Raw genomic sequence first — 12414 nt, forward strand, 5'->3', positions numbered from 1 at the left:
CTTTTGATAAGACACTGCTATATCCTAATCGGCCCATAAATGGGTTTTTATTTATGTCATTAAAAAAAAACACTTAACCACAAATTGTAACAAACTTATTAAATACACAACCTGGGGCTCCGGAGCCCTAGAACCGCCCATAAATGCCTTCTCATGTTTTTTTTGGCCATTTACATAATAAAATAACGCATCTCATGTGTCCATAAATCTGACCTTTTAACATGAATGGAAATAGGAGATACATTAGACGTTCACCGGCAACAAGAACAAGTATAGAGGATGACAAAGAAACAAGAATGGTGCTTAGGGTTGTGTTATGTGGACTCCTGTGACGGAACGGTCAGTTCAAGTCACATTCATCAGAGAGCCTCAGGGGAGTATAACTCAAAAATGTCAACATTTTGCTACAGCACACAGATTACATGCTGTCATGATGTGACAATGACGCCTTTGTTGCTTCTCAGAAATTGAGAGTACATTGCTTTGCTGTTTGGACGCCTCGTTATAAAAAAAAAAAGAACAACTTGTATGGTCAATAAAGCAATGAATGGTAGAGTTTTATATGTTTTTCGCCCCATGTACAGGACTAAAGGTCTTATTGAAGTACATTTTGCTCGGGTATCATGTCTTACTTTTGCATCGTTACAGATCGTATTCCTCTTTGTTTCTGCTTTCCTTTTACAGAGTCACATTGAGCAAAAGGTTTTGAATTTTTTTACATTTGAAAAAACAATATGGACTGTAGGTGGAGCTCACTGTACTGTGAGTCATAGCTGAAAATCTATCCAACACTTCAAGTAGCACCAGTAACATGGAAGAAGCTCTCAATTTCAATGCATGTTCTGCATTGTAAAGGTAAGCCGATCCCGAGAGCAGGCCTAAAATTTGATCATCTGTGACCCCGATGTTTCCTTTTTACCCAACCTCAGCATTTGTTCTTATGTGAATCGGGAGGGAGTGTGTTTCCAGCAACTAAAGGTCTCTGAGGCTTTTGTAGTCTACTTTCAGTGCATATAATAAAAATAACAAATATTGTGTTATTTGGCTCGTCGCATCTAGTTCTTTTCAAGATGATCAATCCAACGTTAAAGGTGAACAGAGGAACCCACCTGAATTTTAAATAGTCCACTCCAGACCTAAATTCAACTGGAAATCCACGTGAAAAACTCAAAAATTAATGTTCGCCATTTAACCAGATTGAGTTTGAAATATTTTGGACAGATGATTGGGAATAGTTTTAGTCTCCAAGGTTGGTAGAGAGACATACCCCAAAGGAATTACAGCTGTAATTCCATAAAGAAGTGGTTCTTGGTTTTGAGGCGGTTTTGTGAAAATTAATGTAAGTTTTTCATTCCACTTACTAACATGCACTACTTTTCTTTGGACTGTCACATAAAATCTTCCTAAAATCCAATAAAGTTTGAGATTGTAACATGGCAAATGTGGAAACGTTCGAAGGGTGTGAATATGTTTTGTGACATATTTTCAAACGTCAAATAAGCTAAAACTACTCTTCCATTTGGGTTTGGTTTTTTTTTTTACATTTCTTAGCGGATTTTTGTTGTTTATAAATTCTAAAAAATTATATCCAAAACTGAGGCATAAAAAGAAAAGTCACTGCACCCCTGTTGAATCAAAAGTTTAGTGTTCCATGAACAGAAAATTGAAAACAGAAAACAAAGCCATTGATATCAGGCTGGAAAAGGTTACGCAAACATTTTCACACATAAAACCATTATCTAAATAATATACTAAACACAATAATGTGATAAACCTTTTTGGGAGTAGTTAACCTATCTAAATTACTCCAAAAGCCAATTGGCAACTCATCAGAAAGGTAACAAAAGAACCCAGAAGAAGATCCACTCCAGCTGCAAGGCTCAGTTGTCTCTGTCAATCTAAGTGTTCATGATTCCAAGATACCAAATGAGCAAAAATGGCAATCATTGGAAAGTTTCTAAGCCAAAACCACTGCTGACCAACCAGAACACAAAGACCTACTGGCTCACATTTACCAAAAACATCTTGATGATTCTCAGGACTTGTCAACATAGACTAATGTGGAACTTCTTGTATGATGAGCATCCAGCTACATACGGAGTAAAAATAACTCAGCATTTTAGAAACATAGCATTATACAGAAACACTCTCATGGTCGTAGCAGTGGGATAGTTTGGGGTTGCTTTGGGGCTTCACAGGCTGAAACCAGAGGTAGATAAACCACCGAAAAGTTCAGAAAAATTGTTAGGCACGCAAAGAAAAACTCCACGAATAACTTCACCTGAAAAACCCGACTCTGAAAATAGAGTAGTGTTGCTGTTTCAAGACGCACAAATAAGGAGGCACTTGAAGAAAAATAGACTGCAAGATCGAGTCACCAGAAGAAAGATATTACTATAAAAAATGTAGCAAAATATTCGTCTTACAGTACTGTCTGGTGTCTTACAGTGCCAGACAGCACAGAGACAAGCATAAACATTTCTGGAACAAAGTCATCTTGGGCACAACCACAACAATGGGGTATGTTATCAGAAAAATACTCAGCGGGGGAAGGGGAACTGCGCTCATCAGCCTGGAAGCCGCACATACTTACTCATACTCCCAAACACAAGGCCAAGTTATTGGCTACAACAGAACAAAGTGAGGGTTCTGCAGTGGACGTCTCTGACCTCACTGAGCCACTCTGGAGAGAACTCCAACATGCAGGTCCTTCAAGACAACTCAGGAATTTACAGAAACCGATGGCATTTTGCCAAGAAAAATGGACAACTTTACCATCAGAGAAAATGAAGAGCCTCATCCACAACTACCACCAAGGACTCCAAGCGGATATTCAGGGGGGCAATACACAACATTAAGGTATGTGAAGTTTTGATCAGGGTTTAAATTTTCTGGTGTCAACATGATTTTAAAAGGAGTAAGCACAGATTATAGACAATAAATGGAGTCACCCAGTAACTATGTGTAGAAGAAAGTTTTTGTGTTATCATTCATGTTCTCGGAAAAATGGCCAAAACAAACAATCTAAATTGTGTCAAGGTTTGTATATTTATGAGCACAACTGTATCATACAATCCTTTCTCTTTTTTTCAATTTTCTATCATTTCGTAATTTATATTTAAAGCTCCCAATTTTGTTTCCTATTATTCAATCATTTCCTTTTTTTTTTTTTGTCTTGCAACAGGTTTGCTGATTGCTATTTTTCAACAGTTTGTTATTTAACTAAATCCCCAAGCAGGATGATCATCTACCAATTTAGTGAATGTCTTTGACCTTTGAAATCACCTTCTTCTGCCCTCATGTGGTCAGATAGCTGGAGGCCATATGTACAGTAAACAATTTTTGTTTACTGATTCAATACTCTTCTTCCAATTGCTCTTCTGCAGACACCTGCTATCACCTGAAGATGTATTTGTATTTCTTTCCTACTTACGGAAAGCTTCTGTTTATATCATAGGTTTGTGCTCCCTTACAAATTATGTGATCACATGTGATCACATAATCCACAAAAAATCACATGTTTTCACATGTGATTTTCATGTGATCACATGTGGAAATGTGTGAATCACATGTGAATTTACCACGAAACGTTCCAAAATCACACGTATTCATGTGCTTTCACATGTGATTCACATCATTCACATGTAAAAATTTGTGAACCACATGTGAAAGTCACATGTGATTTTCATGGGATTTTTTTGTAAGGGCTGCCTTTTCATACCAAAGAAAAAGATATAAAATGTCAGATATTTCACAAGCAGATATTAACATACAAGGAAAAACCTTACATAACCTTGTATTTAGGCAGAAAGTGCGGTGGCCACCGTAAGAAGGGCTTACAGTATTCAATTATGCCGCATAACTGACCAGTAGATTATTGCGAGGGAACGCAAACCCGTAGAATATAAAAGCGTTCAGGTTTTGTATTAAACAAAAGTTACACACCGAGGAAAACATGAAACTCTGAAACGTAGGTGAATGAACAAGAAGTCTGTGGCTGCTACTGGATCTTTCCTTTTTCAATATGGCTAGTCATTACTAGAAACCTCCATTATTCGAAACAAACTTCTCATTTGTAGCATCTGGTGTGTAAACCTCTCTAATTGGTCGTTCTTTAGAAGATGGGAAGTATGACGGCAGATGATTGGCCAGCTTGACTCCTCCCTGTGTTCCAGAGAATTCCGCGTGCCAGTGTTTAGGAGGAGGCGCGGCCCCTGCAGCAGCAGCGAGCACACGCGCTGAGAAGTAGATCACCAAGACAACCGGAGGAATCACAACTGTTCTCATCCAGATTTACTGAACGGAGAAGTTCATTAAGAGTATCGGTTACAACCGCTGTAATTGGAGAAGAAGCAAGTGTGCTGATTCAGCGAAGGTATTTAACGTTTTTTTTCTAGTCTTATTAATGTTTATTTGTATATTTTTTAAGTAGTAAGAAAAAAAAAACGTGAAATAGATTTTGAGGCTTTAACGTTCGAGCAACGTTTCAAACTGTTTTACAAGTTTGACTGTTTTACTATTCCGCATTTTTATATTGTCATTTCTTGCGTTACAAACGTCCAAATTACTTTTTGGGCATAATTAAAGTCCCCCAGCAACATGTCAGAAATGCTCCTGTTGCATTTTTTCTGTATTTATTGTTATTCACATCGGTTAACTCCAACAGTTTTGGGTCTTTGAACTCCACTTCTAGACGCTTGTCTTTAATATTCTTTAACGTATAGGTCGTATATAAGGTAAAGGGAAAGTTCCAGAAAGTTCCGAGCATTCTTTAAGGATACACCGCCTCCAGCTCTGACTTAACCTGCTTCGGATAAAATGGGGATGCAGAAGCATACAGATTTATAAGGAAGCATTAGGCTACCCCTTGCTGTCGACCGAATTATAACAATAATAAGCTGGAAGCATATTATTAGAAGATGGGAAGTATGACGGCAGATGATTGGCCAGGTAAAATCTTTGTGTAAATGATCTATTCCAAATTTGTATCGGCTCAAGCAAACGAGATGCTCAATCTTTACATTTTAAAGGTCTGAAGCAAGTAGTGATAATCAAATCACTTTTAATTCGATTTATTTACCTAAAAGTAAATGAAATTGGGTTTACACTTGTTTGTGTTTTGATCTTAAGATGCTTAGGATTTTGACAGTGACATTTACTGAGGATTCAGATTTTCTAAGAAACATTAACTTGTATAAGAGCAACTTTCTATGCCTTAACAAATAATGCTCTTTCTTTACAGACAAGAAAACTCAAGCTGAACACAAGCAGCATGGTAACAGCAGAGCTACTGAAACAAATGGCACAGATACAGTTAATCTCATTGCAGCCTGGTGTAGAAAAAAATAGGGTTTGTAGCTCATTCATAGCCTGACATTTTACAATTCATGTTCCCATTTATAGCGAACTGTTTAGAGCTTTGCTACCAAGTGGTCATTAGGTCTATTTTAGGTTCTGAAAGGTCCTTCATTCTGTAAATTAAATGAGCTTATAATAAATCAGGAGCGAGACTACTCCACTCAGCTCTTGAAACAATTTGATATCTAACTTTATATGTGTTCAGTCTATGACCCAAACACTTAAAATATTCTTGGTTATTTGTAGTGATCATGTAGTGAAGTTACAGCTTGCTTTTCATCCTATTATTCTTGGTCTTCTGGGTCTGACTTAAATCCATAAAGTCTGTAGAAAACCTTTTTTTTTTTTTCTTTTGTCAGTTAGGATGTAGTGAACATTGTTCCTGGAAGAGAACTGTGTTGTCACAATAAAGGCCTGTTGTTAGGCTTCTGTCTGACTAATAGCCTTTTAACAGGTGCTCTGGATTTTTCCCTTTCCCTCATGCATGATGCGCTCAGAGTCTGTTAATAGCTTTGTTGCTCCGTACACTTCATCACGACTTTTCACAGGGACTTAAACAGATCTGGGGTCATCTGTGATATGCTCTTACTGTCTGTTTAATGATTAATAACTACTCTTCCTCTTTTAGAGACCATGTCCAAGGGACCAGCTGTAGGCATTGACCTGGGCACTACCTACTCTTGTGTGGGAGTGTTTCAGCACGGGAAAGTTGAAATCATTGCTAATGACCAGGGAAACAGGACCACTCCCAGTTATGTGGCCTTTACTGACACAGAGAGGCTGATTGGAGATGCAGCCAAGAACCAGGTGGCCCTCAACCCCAACAACACCGTTTTTGGTACAACTTTTGCTCCTTTTTAAAGAGAGAGAGAGCTGTGTATGAGTACTGACCTCATTGGGGAGATGGAAACAAAGCTCACTGATGGTTTCTCTGCTGTTTCCTCAGATGCAAAGCGGCTTATTGGGCGTCGTTTTGACGATAGCGTTGTCCAATCAGACATGAAACACTGGCCCTTCACCATCATCAATGATAGCTCGAGGCCCAAAGTGAAAGTGGAGTACAGAGGGGAGACGAAGACCTTCTACCCAGAGGAGATCTCCTCCATGGTGCTGCTGAAGATGAAGGAGATTGCTGAGGCATACCTTGGCAAGGTACACAAGTCTACTCAAACCTTTAGCTTGCTGCTGTACAACTTTTGGCATATATTCATCATTTGTGAAGTGTTTGAGTTGCCTTTTATATTGCAAAGGGATGAACCTTGCATGTTTTGAGTCAGAATTCTTCCTTAGTATCTCCAAGACAAAAAGGACGCTGTAAAAACATAACGGCAATATTCATCTTAAGAGTTTTACCTGATAAATGCACTTATACACCTGTTTGAATTTGTACAAACAGGATAATTTAAAACTGCAATAAAGAACAAATTGATTTACAAAATATGTCGGTAAAATGTGAAAATGTATTCTCTCTGTTTTTCTTTTTTTGTTGGTTCAGACTATAACAAATGCCGTGGTAACTGTACCTGCCTACTTCAATGACTCTCAGCGTCAGGCCACCAAAGATGCAGGGACCATTTCTGGGCTCAATGTTCTGCGCATCATTAACGAGCCAACGGCTGCTGCCATTGCTTACGGTTTGGACAAAAAGGTAAAAAAAAAAACTAAAAAAAAAAACCCCCAGTTCTGAGCACTTCTTTGCAATTCACAGACAAATTCTTTCTTTGACTTTTGAATTTTTTTCCATACATTTTTTTTTCCTTAAGGGATTTAGACATAATTGAGTCCCAATTATAGTCGTTCATCCTATGTTTTAAAGCTGCGGTAAATAACTTTTACACAAAAAAAAAATAAAAGGTTATTTGCCTTAACGCCCACTATGTACTGACAGAAGAATATGAGACAGATAATCTGTGAGAAAGATCAAGCTTTTCTGGCTCCCCCCGGTGGTCCTATTACCATCTGTAGAAATATATTGCTCCTGGTCAGCAGCAACCAGTCAAACTGAGTAGGAAAGGTCTTGGCACTGTCAATCATGCTCATGTGCGTGCTGCTCACCCCCGTCTCCCACACAGTGCATGTCAAGTTTGCTGTTTTACTTAAGCCGTGGTAATTGTGGAGAAACAACCTAACAGCAGTTATCAAACCACTAATAAAAAATAACAATCTGGACAAATCACCACTGCAGATTTACAGGCCGATCTCCAACTTCATTCATCAGCAAAATTATTGAAAAAGCTGCTTGTTTCAACCGTTAAATGTAATGTTTGTCGCTGGTTTCTCAATTGCTGACTGTATATTATTTTTAGGACTTCATATTCTTGTGTTTTTATGATGAAAAGCACTTTGAACAGCCTTGTTGTTGAAACGTGCTAAACAAATAAACTTGACTGATTGACTGATAAACGTAACAGGAAAACTGTCGTAGGTTCCGCTGTGTGGAAAGGGGACGGTCATCTAAAGTGTGATGGTTAAAAATTTCAGGTTAAGTGCGTGGTTTTCTCAGGACTCCCTGCTGCAGCTTTAAAGCTCTCTGATTCATTTTTTAACATTTCTCTTTCATTTTCATTTAATGCATCAAAAAACTCTTATGCACCTTTCTGAGTTTAGTAAATGTCAAAAGTTTCCAACAGATGCTTTGATACATACAACAGGATCTCGTAATTCCGTCTTTTTTTCTTTTTTTTTTCCTGGATTCAAAACTACCAACAGTATCAAAGGTTGATGAAGTGTTACAGAGATTAAAATAACAAATAAAAATGGCTCTTTTCACTTAAGGTCGGATGCGAGAAAAACGTCCTCATCTTCGACCTGGGAGGCGGCACTTTCGACGTCTCCATCCTGACCATCGAGGACGGCATCTTTGAGGTGAAGGCCACGGCGGGCGACACCCACCTGGGCGGCGAGGACTTTGACAACCGCATGGTGAACCACTTCATCTCCGAGTTCAAGCGCAAGTACAAGAAGGACATCAGCGACAACAAGAGGGCGGTGCGTCGCCTGCGCACAGCCTGCGAGCGGGCCAAGCGCACGCTGTCTTCCAGCACGCAGGCCAGCATCGAGATCGACTCCCTGTACGAGGGCATCGACTTCTACACTTCCATCACCAGGGCGCGCTTTGAGGAGCTGAACGCGGACCTATTCCGCGGAACGCTGGAGCCCGTGGAGAAGTCTCTCCGAGACGCCAAGATGGACAAGGCTCAGATCCACGAGATCGTCTTGGTGGGTGGCTCGACCCGCATCCCAAAGATCCAGAAGCTCCTGCAGGACTTCTTTAACGGGAAGGAACTCAACAAGAGCATTAACCCCGACGAGGCGGTGGCTTACGGTGCAGGTATGTCTACTACACACCTTTTAAATGACGCCGTAATTTCAAGACAAACCCTCTAAACGTTTGTTTTGCAGCTGTCCAGGCGGCCATCTTGTGCGGAGACAAATCCGAGAATGTTCAGGACCTGCTGCTGTTGGACGTCACGCCCTTGTCTCTGGGCATCGAGACGGCAGGTGGAGTCATGACCGTGTTGATCAAGAGGAACACCACCATCCCCACCAAGCAGACCCAGACCTTCACAACTTATTCCGACAACCAGCCTGGCGTGCTCATTCAGGCGAGGCAGCCGTCTGTTTACGTTTATCTTCCGAAAGATGAAACGGGTGCCAGTTGAGTTGACCTTAGCTGTCGTATTCATAGGTTTTTGAGGGTGAAAGGGCCATGACCAAAGATAACAACCTGCTGGGGAAATGTGAGCTGACGGGAATACCGCCAGCTCCTCGGGGGGTCCCTCAGATTGAGGTGACGTTCGATATCGATGCTAACGGCATCATGAATGTCTCCGCCATTGACAAGAGCACCGGGAAGGAGAACAAAATCACCATCACAAACGACAAAGGTAACAAAACTCTTTTAAATTTATTGAAAAGCTAACCCCAGCCCTCAGTTTTTAATCATAACTTTTTATCATAACCCATTTTGTTTCTCCTTTCCTTACTTTCCAAGGCCGCTTGAGCAAAGAGGATATCGAGCGCATGGTTCACGAAGCGGAGACGTACAGGGAAGAAGACGACTTGCAGCGAGAAAAGGTGGCGGCCAAGAACAGCCTGGAGTCCTACACCTTCAATATGAGGTCCACCATAGAGGACGAGAAGCTGAAGGACAAGATCAGCGAGTTGGACAAGAAGAAGATCCTGGACAAATGCAGCGAGGTCATCAGCTGGCTCGACAAAAATCAGGTTCGAGTTTGAGAGAAGTAGTTTCAGGAAACTGGCAGTGGGGCTTTACTAGCACAGGGTGACCTGTATGGATATTTACATCAACACCCTGTGAGGATTTATGTTTCTTGCCAGAGTTTTTGATCAAGGTAGGAGCCACTGCGTTTGCTCTGGTGGTGCAGCTCTACGTGAACCACAGGAATAACGTGCAGTCACCCTTCATGCTGGTGTTATATTATTTTAGTATTATTTTCAGTTATATTTTTTCAATTACACGAAGCATCAAACCATATCGGATGCTTTGTCCTCTTAGTCAGACAGAGTTAATGTGTGCGGCTACGCGGAGATCTGAGAAACTCGTCCCATAAACTGGACCAACCAAAATAGTTTCTCTCCCCTTGTTAAAAACTCAACAGAAACGAAATGGAAGAGCTACTAAAGCCACATTAGCAGCATTGAAGTAAATCTCCCGTTTGTTGCACATCTTTGCGCAGTGCAGTGAATTTAACTCATCGTCCAGGGCCGGTCCAAGGCTGCATGAGGCCTTGAGCAGAATTTTACTTAGGGGCGCCTCTTGCTGCTAAAAACATCAGCATCTCTAACAGCTTCTGTGACTGGTTTAACTGGCCAACCTAAAAAGCAATAAGTCAGCATCTTATGAAGCTGCTGACTTAAATTGGATTACACAAAAGTTCAAATAATTTATTAATTTATTGTGTTTTTTGATTTCTTGTTTTTAAGACTAGTTGTGGCTTTATATATCGTTTCATTGGTGATGTTTTCCCGTAACATATAATTACCCAGTAATATTTTCACTTTTCCTGTCAACTTAACATCTTTTAATACAAAACACAGTGGGGCGCCAGTGGACCGCCTCGGTGCCCCAACCACCGGGCTTAGCAAGTTTTCTGGGGGAAACCCTGAGTTTCAATAGTTTTGTTACACATATACATTGAAGAGGCATGAACTCTGTTTTCACAGTGAAATTAGAGAAACGCTGTAAACGTTTAGCACCCATTACAAAGTAGGGAGTTTGCACTATCTGCCACTTTTACCTGTTTTCCCCGTCTAAGCAGAGTGATTATTAAGTGTTCTTCAGAAATTACTTTTTTTAATATTTGAATGGATGTTCTTGGATTAATATGTCATTATTATAACTATAGTAGTTGAAAATGGTCTCAACATGGTAATAGTATAGTCTATCACAGTAATATCTGGGACAGTTTATCATCCATTGAAATTTGTTATTGTAACAGCCTTAAGTGTTCAACTAAATCGATGTCTGCTAATAAGAGGCATAAAGTGGCAGTGGGAGTCTGTGTTTACTGGGTTAATATCCAATTGGCCGACAGACCAACGTGAAAAACCATTTTCCGGTCACAGCCCCACTGGAATATTTCTCCATCTTACTTTCAAGTCTATTTTTAATCAGTATTGATCACCAGCATTATTCTCTTCCGGTTCCTTGTTGCAAAACAGCCCAACGCTGATCCTCCATGTTCTCAGACTCGTTCTCATCTGTCTGTATATGTCAATATGTTTTTCTGCTGGTGATTATACCTATTACCGTTGTATTGTAAAAAAGAAAAAAAAAATCAATCCAAATATGGTTCCCATTTTCTGTTATTCAATAATCTAAAACAATGGAGATTGAGTTTGTTGGTCATTATCTCTGTCCGTCGACATAGCAACGTCCATGCAGCTGTGCACACAAATTAATAAATTGTTTCAAACGGGTGAAAATAATTCTCTCTGCAGTTTTATGCACACATTTGTTGAATTTTATGTTGCATATATCCCACAGTAGAAGAAAAAAGTTATTTTAGCAAAAGGTTTAATTTAACAATTACTTAATTGAAAACATGCAGGCATATTCTCAGCTTTATTTTTATCCAGAAAATGTTTTCTTTTCTTTTCTTTTTTTTAGACTGCAGAGAAAGAGGAGTTTGAGCACCAGCAGAAGGAACTTGAGAGGTTGTGCAACCCGATTATGACCAAGCTGTACCAGAGTGAAGGACAGATGCCTAGAGCTGGTGCGACCGGAACAGGAGGGGCCACGGGCCCCACCATAGAGGAGGTGGACTAACCTGCACTGCAGCCTCAACAGATGTTCTTTCTTTATGTTCGATGTCACAGACGGCCTTATTTATATTTCCAATGCATGTTCTGAAGAGTAAACAAATAATTTCTGTCCTCTGGACATTGTTTTTCCTGTTTTTTTTTTTAACTCTCTGTGAGTTTCTAAGTTAAAATGGTTAATGTTTATATTGCCTCACAGTATTTCGGTTGGTTATTTTACTTTGAGATGGAGTTGTATGTTGCACAGTTCTTCACCAAAAGAAGAATAAATAAATAAATAAATAACTTAACTTTGGACTCTTTTTACTTCTTGCAAGTCTTCCGGTCTCTATAAAATGAACAACTTTTACTATTTTCAATAACTAGTATAAGTGGAATTTCTGTGACATTGTTACTTTAAAGGTTGGTCTACTATGCTTCCTTTGAAACAAGTTAAAAGGAACATAAACAACTCAAGAGTTTACACTCAAGACGCAATAGTGCTAAGTGATGCAAATTTCAAAGAGACTACATCATTATGACTTAACTATAGAACGGCACGATGAGTTTCAACAGTTAAGTAGAAATTGCACTGAAAAAAATGCATCTTTTTAGTGCAATTCAGAGTAGATCTTAACCACTGTAAAGTCATTGGTGTTCAGTGGCAGTTAGAAACATTTAACGGTCAAATATTCAACCCAAAGGAAGCTTATGTAGTGCAAATGTAAGTGGTTCCAAGGTGAATCCTTGAGGAACACCACCAGTTCCAGGCTTTGTAGAGGAAAATGGTTC

At 39.7% G+C, this 12414-nt stretch overlaps 1 protein-coding gene across 2 annotated transcripts; it reads left to right on the plus strand.

Moving 5' to 3' along the window:
* Nucleotides 1-4219: 4219 nt before the first annotated feature.
* hspa8b (heat shock protein family A (Hsp70) member 8b) lies at nt 4220-11933 on the plus strand. Of its 2 annotated transcripts, XM_044119720.1 has the most exons (10): nt 4228-4375; nt 5243-5275; nt 5987-6196; nt 6305-6510; nt 6854-7006; nt 8134-8689; nt 8761-8963; nt 9047-9245; nt 9353-9585; nt 11492-11933. In XM_044119720.1, the coding sequence occupies exons 3-10, from the start codon at nt 5992-5994 to the stop codon at nt 11648-11650; spliced, it is 1914 nt and encodes a 637-aa protein (XP_043975655.1). In that variant the 5' UTR covers nt 4228-4375; nt 5243-5275; nt 5987-5991; the 3' UTR covers nt 11651-11933. The 2 variants fall into 2 exon arrangements, with proteins under 2 accessions (XP_043975654.1, XP_043975655.1); XM_044119719.1 differs by lacking the exon at nt 5243-5275 and having other exon boundaries at nt 4220-4375.
* Nucleotides 11934-12414: the final 481 nt, after the last annotated feature.

This window comes from Gambusia affinis, linkage group LG06 (genome assembly GCF_019740435.1).
Source record: "Gambusia affinis linkage group LG06, SWU_Gaff_1.0, whole genome shotgun sequence".
Taxonomy (NCBI): domain Eukaryota; kingdom Metazoa; phylum Chordata; class Actinopteri; order Cyprinodontiformes; family Poeciliidae; genus Gambusia; species Gambusia affinis.

Coding starts and splice junctions, on each gene's coding strand:
- hspa8b (XM_044119719.1), top strand. CDS start 5,992: ATGTCCAAGGGACCAGCTGTAGGCATTGACCTGGGCACTACCTACTCT. Junction 6,511..6,853: donor CTGAGGCATACCTTGGCAAG/GTACACAAGTCT, acceptor TTGTTGGTTCAG/ACTATAACAAATGCCGTGGT. Junction 9,246..9,352: donor CACCATCACAAACGACAAAG/GTAACAAAACTC, acceptor TTACTTTCCAAG/GCCGCTTGAGCAAAGAGGAT.